General features: G+C 45.7%; 1 protein-coding gene across 2 annotated transcripts in view; it reads right to left on the reverse strand.

The window, feature by feature from the left end:
* The window catches only part of SPON1 (spondin 1), a 282,849-nt gene extending 266,270 nt beyond the window's left edge, over positions 1-16,579 (reverse strand). For both annotated transcript variants that reach the window (XR_450390.3, XM_007174892.3), the window contains exon 1: positions 16,116-16,579. Coding sequence is in view for 1 of the 2 variants with exons in the window: in XM_007174892.3 (XP_007174954.1) it covers positions 16,116-16,353 (238 nt within the window). In the remaining variant the exon portion in view is untranslated. The remainder of the gene's footprint in view (positions 1-16,115) is intronic.
* Positions 16,580-18,486: the final 1,907 nt, after the last annotated feature.

An 18,486-nucleotide genomic window follows, 5' to 3' on the forward strand; every position in this document is an offset into this window, starting at 1 on the left:
CAAACGTCTTTAGAAATCAGCTAAATCTTCACCTTTTCTGTGATGTTTCCTCTGACTTCCCCATCGAGACCTGGGTGCTCTTTTTCCCTGGACTTTGTTAAGATTAAAAATACCTATACAATGGGCCTAGTAACAGCATTTACCTCAAAGTATCAGTGTAAAACGTAAGTAATTAATGCACTAAAGTCCTTAAATATGGTTGGCAGATAATAGGCACTTATTAAATATTAGCTCTTATTATTATCAGTGATGAGATGATCACATTAAATCATATTTTGTGTGTAAGTATTTGTTTACCTATTTGAGAGTCCTTCAAAGGCAAGAACCATGTCTTAGCACAGTGATTAGCACAGAGTTGATATGTAATTACATTTACTGAATCGTGTTCATGGACTGCTAGACTCAGGGTTGTAAAGATGTCAATTCTTCTCAAATTGATTTATAGATTTAGTGCAACTTACATTAAATTTGCAGCATGATTTCTGTGATATTGACAAGCCGATTCTAAAATTTATGTGAAAATGCAAAGGGCCAGGAATACCTAAGGCAATCTGGAAAAAGAAGGGCAAGGTTGGATGGCTTCTGTTACCAGATATTGAGACTTATGCAGCTATAGAAATTAAGCCAGTGTACCATAACAAGAAAAGAAAAATAGGCCTGAATAGTTTGAGGTCCAGATAAAGTTCCACAAATATATGTGAACTTGATTTATCATTAAGGATATACTGCAGAGCAGTGGGGGAAAGAAGATATTTTCAATGACAACTAGGAAAACCATGTAAAAAAGGTAAATCTTGGTCTTTGCCTCACATCTTTCACAAAATAAATTTCACATGGATTGTAGAGCTAAATGTGAAAAGTAAAACAGTAAGGTTTAAGAAAGTAGCATAAGATAAAATATGAATGACCTTGGAGTAGGAAAGAGTTTTAAAACTGGACATAAAAAAAAAAACCACTGACAATAAAGAAGATGTGTAAATGGAATGGTACCAAAATTTTGCTTATCAAAAGACACTGTTAAAAAAAAAAAAAAGACACTGTTAAGAAAAAGTAAGCCATGGTGTGGAAGGAGGTATTTGCAATCCATTTAACCAGAAATTGACTTTTATCCGAAATATATAAATTGACTTTTATCCAAAATATATAAAGAACTCTCTAAGACCAATAAGGAAAAGATAGAGAACCCGAAGAAAAAAAATAGGGAAATCACATGAACTAATACTTCACAGAAGAAGGTGCCCAAATGGCCAATAAACATACGAAAAGGCACTGAACCTCATTTGTCAACAGGGAAATAAGAATTAAATCCACAATAAAATACTACTGCATTTCCACTAGATTGACTAACCTTAAAAGGATTCACATTATCAAATGTTATTAACTGGAACTCTCACACACTATTGATGAACTGAATACGAGCAATTTTCCCTGGAAAACTCTTTAGCAGTATTTACTGAAGCTGAGCTTATACATACCCTATGACCCAGTGCTGCCACCCTTAAATCAACAGAAATGCAGACATATGTGCATCAAATGACACCTATCAGATGTTCATAGTAACATTATTTGTTTCCAGCTGGAAACACCCAAATGTCCATCAGCAGCCATGGATATATAAATTGTGGCCAGTCATAGAACTGAATGCCTTAGAGTAATGAAAATGAACAAATTACTGCTACCTACAACAACATGGGTAAATCTCACAAACATAATCTTGAGTGAAAGAAGACAGACACAAAAGGATACAAAAAGTATGAGGACATTTATATAAAGTTCAAAACCAGGCAAAGTAATCTATGATCCCAGAGGTCAGGTCAGTGCTTACAAGTGTGGGAAAGGGGAGGCAGTGCTGATTTGGGAGGGCACAGGGGTGCTTCTGGAGTTCGGGTCATGTTCTATTTCTTGATCTGGATGCCAGCTGCATGAGTGTATTCAACAAGTGATAATTCACCAAGATGCATGATTTGTGAACTTTTCTGTACGTAAGCCTTGTTTTGATAAGAATATTATTAAACAATCTTTCCGAATGGTAAGTATGCATCTTTTTGTATATCTGTGCAGAGCACTTAAAGGGCTACCCATAAACTCAGCTTCCTGGAATGATGCGTTCCTGTAAGTTCTAGAAAACTAAAGTTCTACTCTACATTATTAAATACAACGCAGAAGATGGAGGCTCTGGGGGCTGAACTTGTGTGGTGTTTCAAGCCATAATTATCAGTGGTGATGACTGTGTTAGACAGTATAATTTGAAGGAAGAGAGGAGACCCTATCCCTCTAGAGAAGCCCATTATATGACTCTCTCCTGAAATGAACAAATGTGCAGCGTGTTCTGAGTCCCAGTAATGACTGAAGATGACTGCTTGGCAATAAATAATAGAATCTTCTCTCTAATGACTCCTCCCAAGTGCCTCCCAAAAGAGGCCATTAAGAGACCCAGGAAATTCAAGAAATAAGCCTATGAAGGATTAAAATAAAATTAAAAAAAGGTCCATTTGGAGCCATCCTGTGAGCACATACAGGGAACTGGTTAAAAGCAAAGATTTCAGGTTAGAATCCTAGAGCCACCACTTATTAAGTGTGTGACCTCTGGTGAGTTATTTGACCTCTCTGTTCCCTCATTTTTTAAAAAATGAGGTTAACGACATTACCTTTCTATAGGAATGTAGAGATGACTAAATAAACATTTACCACAGTGCCTGGCATATATAAAGGATCCAAAATTGTAAAGGATGATGATGGTGTTGCTGGTGATGTTGAGGATGAAGACGGTGATCAAAATGATGATGATGATGATGATAAAGATCATGATGCTTAGCAAGCTCATTAACAAACAATGAGTTTCAAAAAGCTGGCCCTTGGGGACAAGGTTTGAACCTCCAGAGAAAAACTCTAGTAGGTGCCAATGTAGGACCACTGATGGGACTGCAGCAGAGATCATTGTCTTGGGGGATGATGGTCACAGGGCCAGGTTATGGGGAGATTTGGGTAAGTCCTTATAATGAACTGAGTCTTCTTGCAGTGGCTCATACCATGGACAGTGAGCCCTGTGAGGGTCTCTCAGCCCCTCCCACCCCCACATGATAAAGCTTTTCAACACGCCTTTCTTTCTCTTGAATACCTCTCACCAGTCCTAATTAAATATTTATTTGTGAATTATTTGTTAAATGCTGGTCTCCCCTAATCACTTGTAAGCTCTGTGAGAGCACAGACCAAGTCTGTCTTGAACTACGCCTCTGGGGACACAGAGGGAAAAGACCCAGCCTCTGCCTTCTGGGAGCACACAGCCTAACAGCTGGGAGAAAAGGACACATCGGCAGATATTTTTATAACATACAATGGGTGCTATGGAGGTATGAATGAAGTGCGCTGGGATCCCAGAGGAGAGAACATCTGAGTCTACTGGGGGAGTTAAAGGAGACTTCAAGGAGGAGGTGGCATTTGAGCTGCAAATTGAATGAGGTATAGGAGTTTGTCCAGTGGACAAGAGGAACAATTCCATCTCAGGCAGAGGGAAAGGCATGGTGGGCCAGTCTTGGCCTTGGAAACCAGAAGTAATTCTGTATCTCATTAGTTGCACGCTGGGAGGGAAGTGTTATAAGAGGCTAGGGGAGGAAGGTGAGAAGCGGGGAGATAGCAGGGCTTTGAAGACTTTTGGCTAAGAAGTGCAGATACCACCCTGGAGGTGATGAGGAAGCACTGAAGGGTCTGAGTTGGGGAACGTCGTATTCAGATTTGTGTTTTAGGAAGATGAGGCTAGAAGTTGTGTGAATATTGGATTACAGCCTTTCCCTAAAAACCAGCTCAGTGGCAAGGGCCTCTCTGGCCTGTTTGTATGAGGACTGATGTTTCACACAGGAGCCTGGCCTCAAATCTCCACCAAAGGTGGAGTTCCCCGCTCCTCATTATAGGAAAACACGAGTCCCATCTATTTCCCAAATAACTTTCTGAGCCGTTCAAATGCTGGTTTGTCAACCATCTAACATAAACTCCAGTGCATCTGCTATGCCTATTGCCATCACTGGATCTTGTCTAGGGCCATCACCCTCCCCACTCTACCTCTGGGTTTCGGACCCCTCCAGCCCCAGCCTCAATGAGAAGGTCCTGAACCAGATCCCAGTTCCATTACAAGGCCAGCCCCTGCCATCCACCTGCTATATGTTACTGAGATGCCCAGTCTTCCCGCCCCACACATCAACCACAATGAACTTGAGCTTCTGCCTTAACTTGTAACATGGGATTAGTTATAAGGACTGCTGGAGCATTACATAAGTCATGGTGGTCCCCTCCCAACTCTGCTCAACTTGTGGAGCTCTGGGCAGCTGCAACTCACTTGCATACCTTGCTTAGAAATTGGCAATTCAGCCCACCCAGCCAGGAGCAGGCAGGAGAAGATGCTGGTGACAGGCTGGCAGATAGGAAGGCAGGGCTAAAAGTCCAAGGGTGAGCAAGTGCATGTGGTGAGGTTGGATTATGCTGTTCGCTTGGATGACCTTCCTCAGTGAATGCTCCCAGCATTCCCCAGAAGAGATGAAATACCTCTCATTCCAGATTAAAGATCATGCATATTTCAAGTTGTAAGGGCTGTAGCTATAGATGTACAATAGATGTAGCTAACAGACCTGCGTTCAAATTCCTCTCTGTTTACTACGTGTTACCTCGGACTAATTATTTAACTTCTCATTATCTCAGTTGACAATCTCCTGTAAAATGGCAGTTACAGTACTTCTATTGTTATCATAACAAGTAATGAATTAATATTTGTAATAGTAAGTATATATAAATTTGGCTAAATTAATAAAATATATTTAAAGATCAATGAGTCTCCCCTCTAAAATAGGGATCATCATTATCATTTCATGCATTTGTCATAAGGACTAAATGAGATAAGGTATATGAAGCACATTGCAACCATTCAATAGAAGTTCATTCTTTCCCCCATGTGCTCTCTCATCATGGAATAGCTGGGAGCCAGGTGAATGGGTCCTGAGCTAACCAATATGTGGCTGGGAAGAGGAATGGATGGGAAGAATACTCCTGAGGAATTGGAGATATGTCAGCCAAGAGAATGTATCTGGGGGAGGGTAGGAAGTTCTAAGGGACACACGCTGTCTAGGACCCCCACACCTTCCCTTACACTGACCATGTGATCTTTGGGGCTGCCAATCACAATCCCCCTTCTCCCTCCTGAAATAGCAAGTCATAGAAGTGACTGTGACCCAGATGCAGTCTATCTCCATATTGTAATGTACCCCATTCCCCTGGGTATGTCACTCAAGCTGGGCCAATCAGAATCCTTCCCTGGGATTTTTCAGCTTGGAAGTAAAGGAGGAAAGGCTTTTCTTTCAGATACAGAACTGAAAGTCTTTTCACTGAAGGTTGTTCACAGGTATCTTCCCTGGCACTGGGAGAAAGTTTATCTGCAGTAAGAAAAATTGTGCCAACACATAAAAACACAGCCAAGAGGTAAAGGATGGAAGGAGAGAGAGAAGGTAAAAGGAGTGAATGGAAAAGATGGAAAGGAAAGGAGAAAGGGAGAGGAGGAGAGAAAAGGAGAGAGGGGGAGGGAGGGAGGGAGGGAGGGAGGGAGAGAGAGAGAGAGAACTTTGTTCAAGTCCCTAGATCCATTTATACCTGAAGCTGGCCAGATCCACCTGTGGGCTTTCCAAATATAGGACTCAATAATTCTATTTTTTGCTTTAATTAGACTGTGTTCCTGTCACTTGCAGTGGAAAGACTCCTGACTAATTTTGGAACAAAGAAAATAATTCTGCCTAGACTGTAAGATTCATTAACAGGCTAAAGAAACAGTACTTGTGACTAAACTGAGGTGGATGACCAGCAGGGAGGCAGTTAGTATTTAAATGCCACTGAGGTAACAGAAAATCAGTTGACTTCAAAACTATTTTAATTAGATGTCAGCTTTGGAGAAAGATTTTAAGGGATGTCAGAATGCTCTGTCCTAAGCCCTGACCTGCTCATCATTCTTACCAACTTCTTAGCTAAAACCTTCTAAGGCTTGCTTGTCAAAACTGTGGATAATCCAAAATTAGATTATGTGGATAGGTCATTCAGTGACAGAATCCAGATTCATGAATGGTTGACAGCTACCGTGATGGACCCAAACATGCTGGATTAAGTCTAATGGGGAATCATGTCAAAGCTTATGTCCTAGGACCAGTTTCACTAGTACAGGGAAAGGAGGGCGGCAAGCCTTCCCACCAAATCACAGGAATTTTTTGCTGGCTGCAAGCTCAGTGTGATTCCAGAGTACAACACAGATGCCAAAACAGCGAGCACAAGACCTGGCAAGCTTAACACAAACACGGTGTCCAGAACAAGGGAGATAATCATTCCGCCATGTTCCACCCTGATCAGAGCACATCTGGAGTCCAAGGTGCAAGGGAATAAGGAAGTGTGTCCTACAAAGAATGGTTGAAGAAACAGGGGATTTTAATCAGAAGAGAAGTCATAGTACCTGTTTCTTCACAAACATCTCAAGGGCTGACATATGGCCAAGGGGAGACCTTATCTGCTAGACTCCAGAGGCCAGAACCAGGAGTGATAAGTGGAAGTTACACAGGAGGCAGTCTTTGGCAGCAGAGATGCACAACAAGGTCGCCTTAGCTCAGGCTCTGCTGATCTGCGAGTGTTGTCACCTAGAGGAAGCTCATGGCTCTTCCCTCCCCACCACTCCTCGGCCAAGGCAGGGGAATGTCACCATTGTGTTGGCCCTGAGGACATGCCACTGGCCACTGTGTTGACAGAAACAGGATAGGGCAGTGATGTGACCAGGTGCTAAAGTATGTGGGACTAGGAGGCTGGGGGTGAGGCAGGGAGAGATGGGGATGGGGAAGCACATTCACAGAAAAGTGGCCACCTTTTGGCCACCTTCTCTTTGTGTCTCACCATCTTGCTTTAAAAAAAAAAAAGAAAAAGAAAAAAAGAAAGAAAGAATATAAGGGCTGGAATTCCTGGAATCCAGCCCTTTGTTGGGGTGGAGCCAGTGAAGATATATATATATATATATATATATATATATATATATATATATATATATATATATATATATATATATATATGTTCATATATATATATATATTTTTTTTTTTTTTTTTTTAACTTTCCAAGTGATTCTGACACATAACTAGGTTTGGAAATCACACAAATGACTCCACAAAGAGCTGATTCCAGGGAAAGTCACTTTAAGAACTGGTGTCTACGTTCGATGGATCAACAATCCCCTCTGCCTATTCTCCATGTAATCAGAGTCAGTGTCTGAGGCTGGCAGTTCCTTCCCTTTGCTCTCTTGCCTGCTGTCCTTGTGCTCTTCACCTCTGAGCCATCAACGATCCGGCTTCCCACCATGCATATGACTGCCGATCTCTTCGCTTCCAACAGCCTTCACCCTGGGCCCGGACCATCTCCCTGCCCTCAGCCTCCAGCCAAAGCCCCCAGGGCACTGAGTGAGCATCCTTTCTCTCTGCTGCCACCACATGGAGATCCTTGCCATCTGTCCCCATTCCTTTGCCTCACCTCTCTCTGGCAGAGGGAGAAATGCTTTCCCTTCCTTCCATCCAGCTCTCTTAGAGGGAGATCTCACTTCTCTCTTTTAGAGGGGTTCTTGGGGTTTAAATGATACATTCACTTTTCGATAAATAATGATTTAGTGCCTGTGATGGCCACACGCTCTTTTGGGTGCTGGCAATAAAACGGCAAACCAGAAAGGCAAAGTCCTTGCTCTCATAAAGCTTGTATTCTAGCTCGAGGAGGCAGATGATAAAGATCATTTCAGAGAGTGGTTCAGGGGTATGAAGAAAATAAAACCAGGCAAAAGTAAGGAGAAACATAAATTGGAGGTCAGAGAAACCTCTTTAAAGAGATAACATCTGAGCTGAGACTCTAAAGACAAAGAGTGAGCCAAAGATCTGGGGGAGAGCATTCTAGGCATGGAGGAAAGCATATACAAAGGCCCTGGGGTGGGAATGAGCTTGGTGTGTTTGGAAAATTCAAAGGTCAGGGTTGCTGCTGTGAGGAGGAGGAGAAGAAAGAAAAGGAGGAAAAGAAAATGAAGACGGAGAAGAAAAAAAGGAGGAAGTGGGAAGAAGAAGAGCACCAGCAGAGCTTCCTGTAGCACCTAGAATCCCCCATTCAGTTCTTCCCGCCTGTCTGAGTCTGCCCACCTCCCCACACTCCCATCCCCCCCCACATAATATTTTGTGCTCGCAGCCCTTCCCTGCCCTTCCCCCCTCACCTAGTCTGTGTTTGCAAATATCTGAACCACAACTGTAGACAGGATTCAAGTTATTTCCCGCGGGTCTCCTAGACCTCAGCAAATCAGTGGATGTGAGTGGGCCCCTGTTTAAAGTTTCCCTCAACTTTTCATGGCAGTTTTGAATATTCTGTGAAAGTTAGAAGCCTTGTCTATGTAGAGCTCACAAAGGTCTTCTTGTGGTGTTACCTAACTCCTTACCTTTCCTATCCTAGCCTCAGCTCCAGCCCAGCCAAGACACCTAGTAAAAATGAGCTAGCTAGCCACACAGAAAGCTTCATGTGATGTAGTGAGCTCTCTCACACTGTAGGTGCTCCAGAGAGGTGCATATGACAGGAACCAGACACAACTGCACACCATCAGAGAAAAAAACAGAGAAAGGAAATAATACTTGAGATCATTTGGGCCACTTGCCACTGTATTCAATACATGCATGCATGTGTGAGGGAGCATGAGCTGTGACTCTGGGTTCCCTTAGTCCATCAGATAGTGAGTATTTCGTCCTTGTCACGTCAGTGTTTAAGGACCAACAAACCAATGGTTTTATCTAGTGATTCAACTGAGGAAACACTGGTCTCTTCCAATGCTGGGGGGGAAAATAGAAGTGCTGGACTTACTGAGAAATGTCAGTTTGTTTCTATTCCCCCACTAACAAAACTATCTGCTGAGGCACATAAATAAGGCTAGATTGAATCTAGTATCCATGTGATTGTTTATGTAAAATTGCAAAGGATTTTTAAGGAATAATTTTGACTCATGTGATTTTTGCTTTCCATAGTGCCTCTTGACTCTAACCCTCAAGCAATATGGGACTCCTCTCTTGAAAAAGAATATATATATATTCGGTTAATATGTATTAACTGAATCACTTTGCTGTACACCTGAAACTAACACAACATTGTAAATCAACTGTACTTCAATTTAAAAAATTTTGATCTCAGCAAATTTAGTAAATTCCACAGCAGATTAAGAGCACTTATTTTAAATTAATCTTAATAAAACAATGCATGATCAATGGGATCTGATTTGGGGGAACTTATCTATTCCCTAAGAGAATGAGAATGATAGTCTTCATTAAGACTTTAAAACTAAAAAAAAGATGGGACTCCTCTGTAAAATTATTTCTTCTTTTTCATTCTAAATATATATCCCAGTGAGGTTTTTTTCTTTTCTCTTAATTTCTTTCTTCTCCTTCCCCTCCTTTCCTCCTCCTTCTTCTCCCTCTTTTCCTTTTTCCTCTCCCTCTCTTGCATTTTCTTGCTTTATCCACTTCTTCCTTCATTCCTTCCCTTCCTTGCTGCTTCCTTGAGGAAGGGTGAGACAAAGGAAGAGGGTGACACAGAACAGGCTACTCTGGCACATTGGCCCCTTTTTTCTTCTCAGTATGAACCCTGTCAACACACCACACACAAGCGTGCGTGCACACACACCTACGTCAACACTCCTTCCCCTACTGATTCATTTAGCAGGAATATCAATTCACGTGCTGTTGAGAAGACCCACCTAGACCACTTATCACTGAGAAAGAGAACATGAAACATTGTTTTTACATGACTATGCATTAAAACATGTGACAGAGACGGCTAACTGCCCCTCCAAATCCATTTTCACCTTCATCCTTTTGAAAACTAAATCTCTCCCCAAAGTTTTCACTGGGCATGTGGCTGCCCAGCTAAATGCTATCTTTCCCAGGCTCCCTTGCAGCTAGGTGTGGTCATGGGACCAAATTCTTAGCAAGGGAGTGTGTTTGGAAGTGCTAGCTGTGATTTCTGGGTCACATCACTAAAAGAAAGCTGCTTGCCTCTACTTCCTTTCCCCTCTGCATGCTGACTGGAACTCAGATGTGTTGGTAGTGAGCTGGCTGTCACCATGCTGATGAGGACAACTCCCTAGAACAGTGCTGTCCAACAGAGATAAGCTCAAACCAGGGGAAATTCATTTTACTTGTTAACAAGTAGCTGGTAGGAATAAATGTAAAACAAGTAAAATTAATTTTAACAATATATTTTATGTAGCCTACTATATACAATTATAACTTAAACATGTAATCAATATAAAATATTATTAATGAGATGCTTATTCTTTTTTCATACTAATTATCCAACAACCAGTGTGCATCTTACGTTTACAGCACAACTCAATTTGGATGAGCCACATTTCAGGTACTGTGACTTGTGGCTGCCTTTGGACTGCAGAGTGCTAGAAGATGGTAGAGCACAAGATGGAAGGAACCTGGGTTACTGATTGACCTTGTGGAACAAGCCACCCATCATCTTGGATTTCCCATTTATCTCTTGTTTAAAACACTGTATTTTGGGGTCTCTGTCACATGAGCTTAGTCTGTATCCTGACTAATACAAGATGGTAAGTTTTTTTTTCCCTGCAGAAATTGGTATTGACCTACATCTGACATTCTGTATAACAAGCTAATGGCATGTTTGTAAACATATCAGCAATTATAGCCCATTGTTCCAGTTGAGTCAGCCAGCTGGAATGGAACAACTTAACTGTGTATGGGAAGTACTCAAGTTTTAAACCTTGAAAAATTCCAACTTTTATGCTTTCATTTTTTTGTATGTTCTGGTTTTTTTATGTTTCATGAAACTCAAAGCCACAATCCCCACAACTATTAAGCATGTAGATATGCATGCATCTTTTAATTTTTATTATCTATTTGAACTAAATACTTATGAAAAGGGAGCACAAGTTAAAAAATTAAAGTTACCTAATAAAAAAAGAAAAGAGGAGAGGTGGGGTGTCACTTATAATTAATTACAGTTAATCATCAGCAGTGCTTAATTTAAAAGAAAAAACACTAGATAAGAAATAGTTTATTTGAAAGACCTTATCCAGCTTAAAATTTTCAGATTCTACATATATACTTTTCAAATATATAATTTTACAGGCATATAATATCTGCATATAAAAACAAAACAACAGTCAAATTAGGTTTATTTCCAATTTGTTGGTTTCCCCACAAACAAAAGGAATTGGCTAAAGATTGGCAAGGTTCTTCGTGTTTCTAAATTAATCTTCTGGTTTACGGGGAAATGCAATACTGAAGTCTATAAAAAGAAAATGTAAATAAGGACCCACCACTTCATACTTTGTGTCCCAAGATATGTCAATTATTATCTTTTTTAAAAAAATTAATTAATTAATTTTATTTTTGGCTGCGTTGGGTCTTCATTGCTGTGCGCGGGCTTTTCTCTAGTTGCGGCAAGCGGGGGCTTCTCATTGCGGTGGCTTCTCTTGTTGCGGAGCACGGGCTCTAGGCACATAGGCGCAGTAGTTGTGGCTCATGGGCTCTAGAACACAGGCTCAGTAGTTGTGGAGCACGGGCTTAGTTGCTCCGTGGCATGTGGGATCTTCCCGGACCAGGGATGGAACCTGTGTCCCCTGCATTGGCAGGCGGATTCTTAACCACTGCGCCACCAGGGAAGCCCTGTCAGTTATTATCTTGATTTGCTGTTGCTGTTTTCCTTCAACAAAGACTCAACATCTAGAAGGCTGAGGGTAGCTGGGTGAATTCAGTCTACTCCTAATTTATTGTATTGAGTCAGTGTAGAAGACTGGTTAAGAGCAGAGATTTAGGAGTTAGACATCCCTAAGTTTGTATCCTGACTCCACTGATTATAGCTGTGTGACCATGGGCAAGTTACTAAACCTCTCTGAGATTTAGTGTCCTCATCTATAAAATAAAAATAATAAACTGCCCCAAAGTACTGGAAGGAATAAGTGAGATGCGTAGGAAGTACTTAACACAATGTCTCATCCAGTGCTAGCTGCCAAGTTATTTTTCTATTTCCAAAATAAATAATGATCTCATAATATGTGTGTGTGTGTGTATGTGTGTGTGTGTGTGTGTGTGTATATATATATATATATATATATATATATCCTACTGTATGACAGTTTCTTTTGACATGGATTATTTCTAATTCTCATAGCTACTCTGTGGGCGGTGGGAGAAGCAGGCTCATTTTACAGTTGGAGAAACTGTGGCTCAGAGAGGTAAAGCTGCCTGCCTGAGGTCACAGAGTGAATGTGTGACTGAGCTGAAGTGGAAACAGACCCAGCCAACATCAAAGCCTGTGTTCTTTCTACCAGGCGGAGGTGGGACACTCTGAAACACACATTCTTATGGCAGTGTGTGCCCCAAAGAGAGACAAAGAAAAAGAAGGCAAAGCAGCTTTGGAGGTCTCCAAACCTCCCGGTTTAGAATAAATCCCTCAATTATGCTTGAAGTTGGACAAGTATTTATAATCTCGACTGGACATTCTTTCCCCATCAAGTTCCTTGAAATTTCCCTTTAAAGAGCATCTAGGAAAAGCCACTCTCATTAGCCAGGGTCTGGCTTTATTTTCCTAATAAACAGACCTTTGGACAGACAAAAGAGCCTCTTTTATTTTCAATCAATTCTTGAACATTTCAGCTGATTTTCTTCTATTTGGCTTGAAACTGGGATCTGGGAATGGCTGGTCCTGCAAATTGTCCTCCTATAAGGGAAGCCCCTTGAGGATCCTCAACTTGTTATTTTTAATCACTGTAATCTCTTTTTCAAAGGAGGCCATGGTCAGAAACAGAGCAGGCCTTTCAGAGCTTTCTAAAGCACAATTATTGCAGAGGGAGGGGGATTGGGGGGAAGAGGGAGGGAGAGTAGAGAGATGTGGTGGGAGAGAGAAGGCAGTCAATATAGTACTAACAACTTGGAAAAAGGCTGAATCATCATCTCAGCTGGATCCTGGCTGTTGAGAAGAAACCCCATGTTTCAATATTTTTCTTAATAGTGACCATTTTATTCCAGTCTAGAATACCTAAAGGATATGCTGGGGTGGGGGGCATGGAGAGCAGAAGCTCTTTGGGGATGAACTAGAATACTGAGGACAAAGGTTTGCGGCAGGAAAACAAGCCATTGATTCCAACGATTGTGAGGGGCCCTAATTCAGGAAAAAATGAAACAGCAAACAGAACACCAGGGGAATGTTAATTTCCACAGCCTTAAGTCAATACCTAGAGCAGAATGTATTAGATTTACTTCTAATATAACTATTCTAAGAAAGTATAAGCCAACAGAAAATGTCACAAACTAGGCCAGTGCCCTTTTCTTCCTAACTTTGAGTGGCAGAATCAGGTTTGCTAATCGCAGAGTATTTACTCAGAGGGCCTTAGCATGGTTCCTGCAAGATCTTTCGTTCAGGATCTCTTAGTCACCAGAAAGGAGATAAGGTGATTGCCCACCAACAGCCTGAGTCGGATGTCACAGTCCAAAAGGCTAACTTTTTAGGCTGTAGTAACCTATAAGGTGAAAGTCTAGTGCTCCCCTCCCTACTAGCCCCAGTTTCCACCTGCTGGCGGTGGATACTTAGGCAGTCATGGGACCTCTCTGTCTATGTGAATCCCAGATGCATCTCTGTCTCAGTGCTGGGACCACTTGCTGCCAGTGCTTGGACAAACTGGGAGGATTCAAGTGGGAAAAGAAACCCAGAAGGACTCTTGGCCTGCGCAGCAGACTAGCCTGAATTACCCAAAAAAGAAATCCTCCCAGGACTTCCCTGGCGGTCCAGTGGTTAAGACTGTGACTCCCCGCTTCCACTGCAGGGGCCACGGGTTCAAATCCCTGGTCGGGGAATTAAGATCCCACTTGCCATGCAGTGTGACCAAAAAATTAAAAAAAGAAAAAAAGAAATCCTCCTGGTCCTAAACTAGGAATAGTCTAAGGCAAGCCTCATGATATGGAGAAATCATTCATTCATTCATTCAATTATTTCATGAGGACCCAGGTAACTGGCATTCACTGGTAGATTGGCTGAAAGGAGTGCTGAAAAAACCTGCTTTTAAACGCATGCACACACACACACCCCCCAGAAACAAATCTGACCAGGCACATCCCGCCATTATTAAACCATTAGGGCCCCATAGCCAGCTCAAACTAGCATATATTGGGGGCCCGCTGTAGCTCAGGCATGCTCATCTTTATGCACTCATTCACTCCCTACAACCGCCCAGGGTGGTTGGATAAACAGCTGTTTTCAATAGCTGGGAAACAGGTTCAGAGAAATTAAAGGACTCGCACAAGGTCACACAGCTACTAAACCCCGGTCCGCCTGACTCCAGAGCCACCTCTTTCCCTGCCACGTGGAGCCGGGACAGTTTTCCTAGGGAACGCAGGCCCTCGGTTTGGGGGAGGACTGAAGAGGCCAGCGGGGTTACGCCCACTTCCCTCCAGTCCACGGAGAGGACTGGCTGCTTCCCAGCTCCGAGGAGAGACTGCGGCCGCTTGTAGGTTCGGCTCTCAGGGCAGCCCAGCCAACCCGCCGCCAGCTCCCCGGGGCTGGGCCGGGTGTTCTCCACCCCACCCCCACCCCGCCTGTCTCCGCGGAGTACCCAGCATCCCGCCGACCCGTGCCGGCTTGCAGGGGCTGCCCGCTCGGCGCTGAGCGCATCCACGTGCAGACTATGCCGGGAAGCCCGCTCTGGGTAGCTCCAGGTGGAGAAAGTCGGGAACACGAACTCGGGAAAACGGAGGAAGCGTTCTGAGAAGGGTTGCTCCCGGTCCTGGTCGCGTGTGTGGCCTGGGCGCCCGCTGACACTGCCCCAAACTTTCTCCAGTGTTATTCCCATTGCTTCCTCCTGAGATGCTTAGGAACCGGGAAAGTGGGGATGGAAGAGCACCCCACTCGGTGCCCCAAAGCCCCTCTCTTCCTGCTTGGCCCTAGAATTGACTTTTGAAGGCGCAGGGGTGAAGGGACACGCGCCCTGTCACTCCCCGCCCGCGGGGCCCCGGTGAGGCCAGGCAGGCTTCCTTCCCTGCCAGACGTCCTGGCTCGCGACTGGAGAAGGGCAGCTGCAGCACGGGGAAAAGATGTCTGGGGAGATGACCCGGCTGAAGAGAGGGGCGGTGGGCCCTGGGGAAGGCGTCAGTGATCTTCAGGTCTGTGCGGGTCGAGCTGCCTGTCCTGCCTGGGAGGCGCTCACTTGCTTGGACATCCCCTCCCTGCGCTCCCGAAAGCCGGCTCTCAGCTGAGGAGCGTAGGAACGGCATCCCTGGGGCACTGAGACTTGGCGTTGCGGGAGCCAAGGTCCCGGCCTCCAGGGAGCAGGCCTCGGAAATCCGGGCTTCCCTTCCGTTTTCATCGGATTCCCTTTCCCTGTCCGAAACTACCTAGAGCTCCCTGTCCACTGGGAGCCTGTCCTAGAAATCCAGAGTCTTCTCCCTCGCTTGGGACCATCGGAGAATAATTTGGAGTTCTTTCCAGGGACCCTTCCGAAAAGCTTCAGGCTCCTCTCCCCTCCTCCTCGTGCCCTGGGACCAGTTAAGGTAGAAGCCGAAGTCCCTTCTCCTGTAGGGATCTGCCCGGGTAAGCTGGAGTGACCATCCCACTGGGGACCGGTCAGCGAGAAGCTGGTTTCCTTTCTTTCAGGGATGGGAGTGGGGAAAGCCGGAGTCACCACCTTGCCTGGGACCCGACTAAGAGAAGCCAGGGTCCGCTCCACTCCAGAGACGGATCTGGAGAACGGCGAGTCTCCACTTCTCTCTTGGAGCCGGCGGAGGAAGAAGCCAGGTTCCCTCCCAGCCAGGCCAGAGTGACGCGTCGCTCCGCTACAGCCCATGCCCGGGAACCGCGCGTCGGACGTGGGAGCTGCATCTCCTGGCTGTGGCCCGCGACGGCCCCGGTCACTGGCTCGGGGCTAAGAGGGCTGAGGGCATCCAGGACAGAAGGGCCCTTACCGGGCTGCGCCCGCACTGTGCGCCTGAGAACCGCGCGCCCTCCTCCCGCACCGCGCGGTCGGCGCCCTCCGGGGGCCGGGTCCCGCGCCCTCAACGCCACGGAGGGCCACTTACCGCGGTAGCTGGTTCCTGGCTTGTAGAAGTCAGGGTCGCCCTCCACACGGAGGCTGAACTCGGTGTAGCCCTCGCGCCGCGTGCCCTGGACGCGCAGGATGCGGCTGCAGTAGCCCTCCGACTTGGACACTTTGTCCAGGGTCTCGTCGGAGAAGGCCAGCGCCGCGGCCAGGGGCAGCGCCAGGGCCAGCAGCGCTGGACTCCGGCTCAGCCTCAGGGACGCCGGGGATAGCCTCATCCTCGCGGGCCCCCAACTTTGTGCCTGGCCGCCGGCTCGCCACGCGACTCCTGCTCGAAGGGGTCCCCGCGGAAGCGAGACCTGGCAGAGCCCGGGCGGGTAGCGGAGCTCGGAGCCGGCGCTGGCGACCGGGAGACCTTGCCGCCTCGGCTTGGCGGCTGCCGAGCTGCGCTGCGCTGAGCTGAGCCGAGCGAGCCGAGCAGCGCGAGGAAGGGAGGGCGGCGGCGAAGGAGGAGGAGGAGGAGGGAGGGCTGATTTTGCGCTGTTTTGTTTCCGCGCTGGCGATTAGCGGCGCGGCCGTGTTTATTTTGCGACGCTGGATTCCCAGGGTCTGGCGAGGAAATCATAGGGTACAGGGACACTGCGGACTCCGTCCCACCACCAAGGAGGCTGCTGCCCCAACCCCCTGGACCCTGTGGAGTAAGGGTGCTCCAAGGGTCTGGCGAGGAAATCATAGGGTACAGGGACACTGCGGACTCCGTCCCACCACCAAGGAGGCTGCTGCCCCAACCCCCTGGACCCTGTGGAGTAAGGGTGCTCCAAGGAGGGAAAGACTGAGAACTTTTGTTGCACACCTACTCTGTGTCTGGCAATATTCTGGGCCGTTTACTTACTATATCTGCTCACCTTTTCCACTCTCGCTTCACACAATAAACGTGACATTACTTTCACTCATTTTATAAATGAGCAAACTGAGGCTTTCGGCCAGTTAAGGCAGGGCCAGATGCCATGGCTATCTGACTCTATTGCCCTTCTCTGACCTGGAACAGGTCAGACTGGAGGATGGAAAGGAACAGAATGATTCATCCATTGGTCCCAGTAGGCACAGTGCTATGGCCTGTAATACCTTTGGAGATTCCTGAAAATGTTTTTTTTAAAATCAGAAGAAAAAAACACTTTAGGTCCAACAAAATATTTCACTATATAGTATTTATTAATATATTTGTCTTTATACCTACAGAGTCATAAAATATATTTACTGTTGTTTTATGAAGGGAGGAGCCCACGAAGACAAAAGTGCCTAAAGCCCATGGGAGTCCTCATAGAGCCCTGGAAAGGGGTTTTGAAAGTTTCAGAGAAAAGCCTGTGTTTTCTTGGCTTAGATTTTAGTTGAGGTTCCCAGTCCCCAGGGACAGATGTTTGGAGAGGAGCCGAGCCTAAGCTCTCACTGGGCAGAGCCTCAGGCTCAACCCCAAAGCCAGACAGGAGAAGGCCAGGTGCAGGAATCTCTCCCACTGTTCCCCTGGGCACAGACTTGAATCAAACATTAGTCCTGTCGCTCACCCACTGTGAGACTTGAGCAAGTCATTTAAGCTCTCCAAGCTTCAGTTTCATGCTCAGAAAGGGTGCGTGTGTGCCTCTGGGCTAATACACCCTTCCGCTACAGGGTGCTAGAGTTAAATGAAATGACCCATATAAAATACTGGGCCTGGTCTCCAGTGTCTCCCCACACCCACCCCCAGGCTCAATGGGTGGGTCTGGGCTGGCCCTGGGTAGCACAGTAAAGGAGACCAAGCCCACTTTGGGGATGCCTTAATGCCTCTGCCTCCCCTCAGTGTGCACAAGCATCCCAAGTGCTCTCAGAAGCTTTGGTTACGCACCCCCTCCTTCCCCTGGACTGTCAACACGCTTCAAGAGCCTGCATTTAAAAAGCAATCTCCTGGGCTTCCCTGGTGGCGCAGCAGTTGAGAATCTGCCTGCCAATGCAGCGGACACGGGTTCGAGCCCTGGTCTGGGAAGATCCCACATGCCGCGGAGCAACTAGGCCCGTGAGCCACAACTACTGAGCCTGCGCATCTGGAGCCTGTGCTCCGCAACAAGAGAGGCCGCGATAGTGAGAGGCCCCGCGCACCGCGATGAAGAGTGGCCCCCGCTTGCCACAACTAGAGAAAGCCCTCGCACAGAAACGAAGACCCAACACAGCCAAAAATAAATAAATTTAAAAAAAAAATGTTCTTTGTGAAGTAATGATGAAAATAATTCTTTAAAAAAAAAAAAAAATCCATCTCCTTTGCTTTCCTTTGACGTCACTAACAAACAGCCCAGAGGAGCCATCTGCATTGGAGGCCTCCATTCCTCCTCGCCTGCCCTCAGTCCTTGTGCTGGGACTCTCGCTGCCACTATTCACTGGGC

This window comes from Balaenoptera acutorostrata, chromosome 9 (assembly GCF_949987535.1).
Source record: "Balaenoptera acutorostrata chromosome 9, mBalAcu1.1, whole genome shotgun sequence".
Classification (NCBI taxonomy): Eukaryota; Metazoa; Chordata; class Mammalia; order Artiodactyla; family Balaenopteridae; genus Balaenoptera; species Balaenoptera acutorostrata.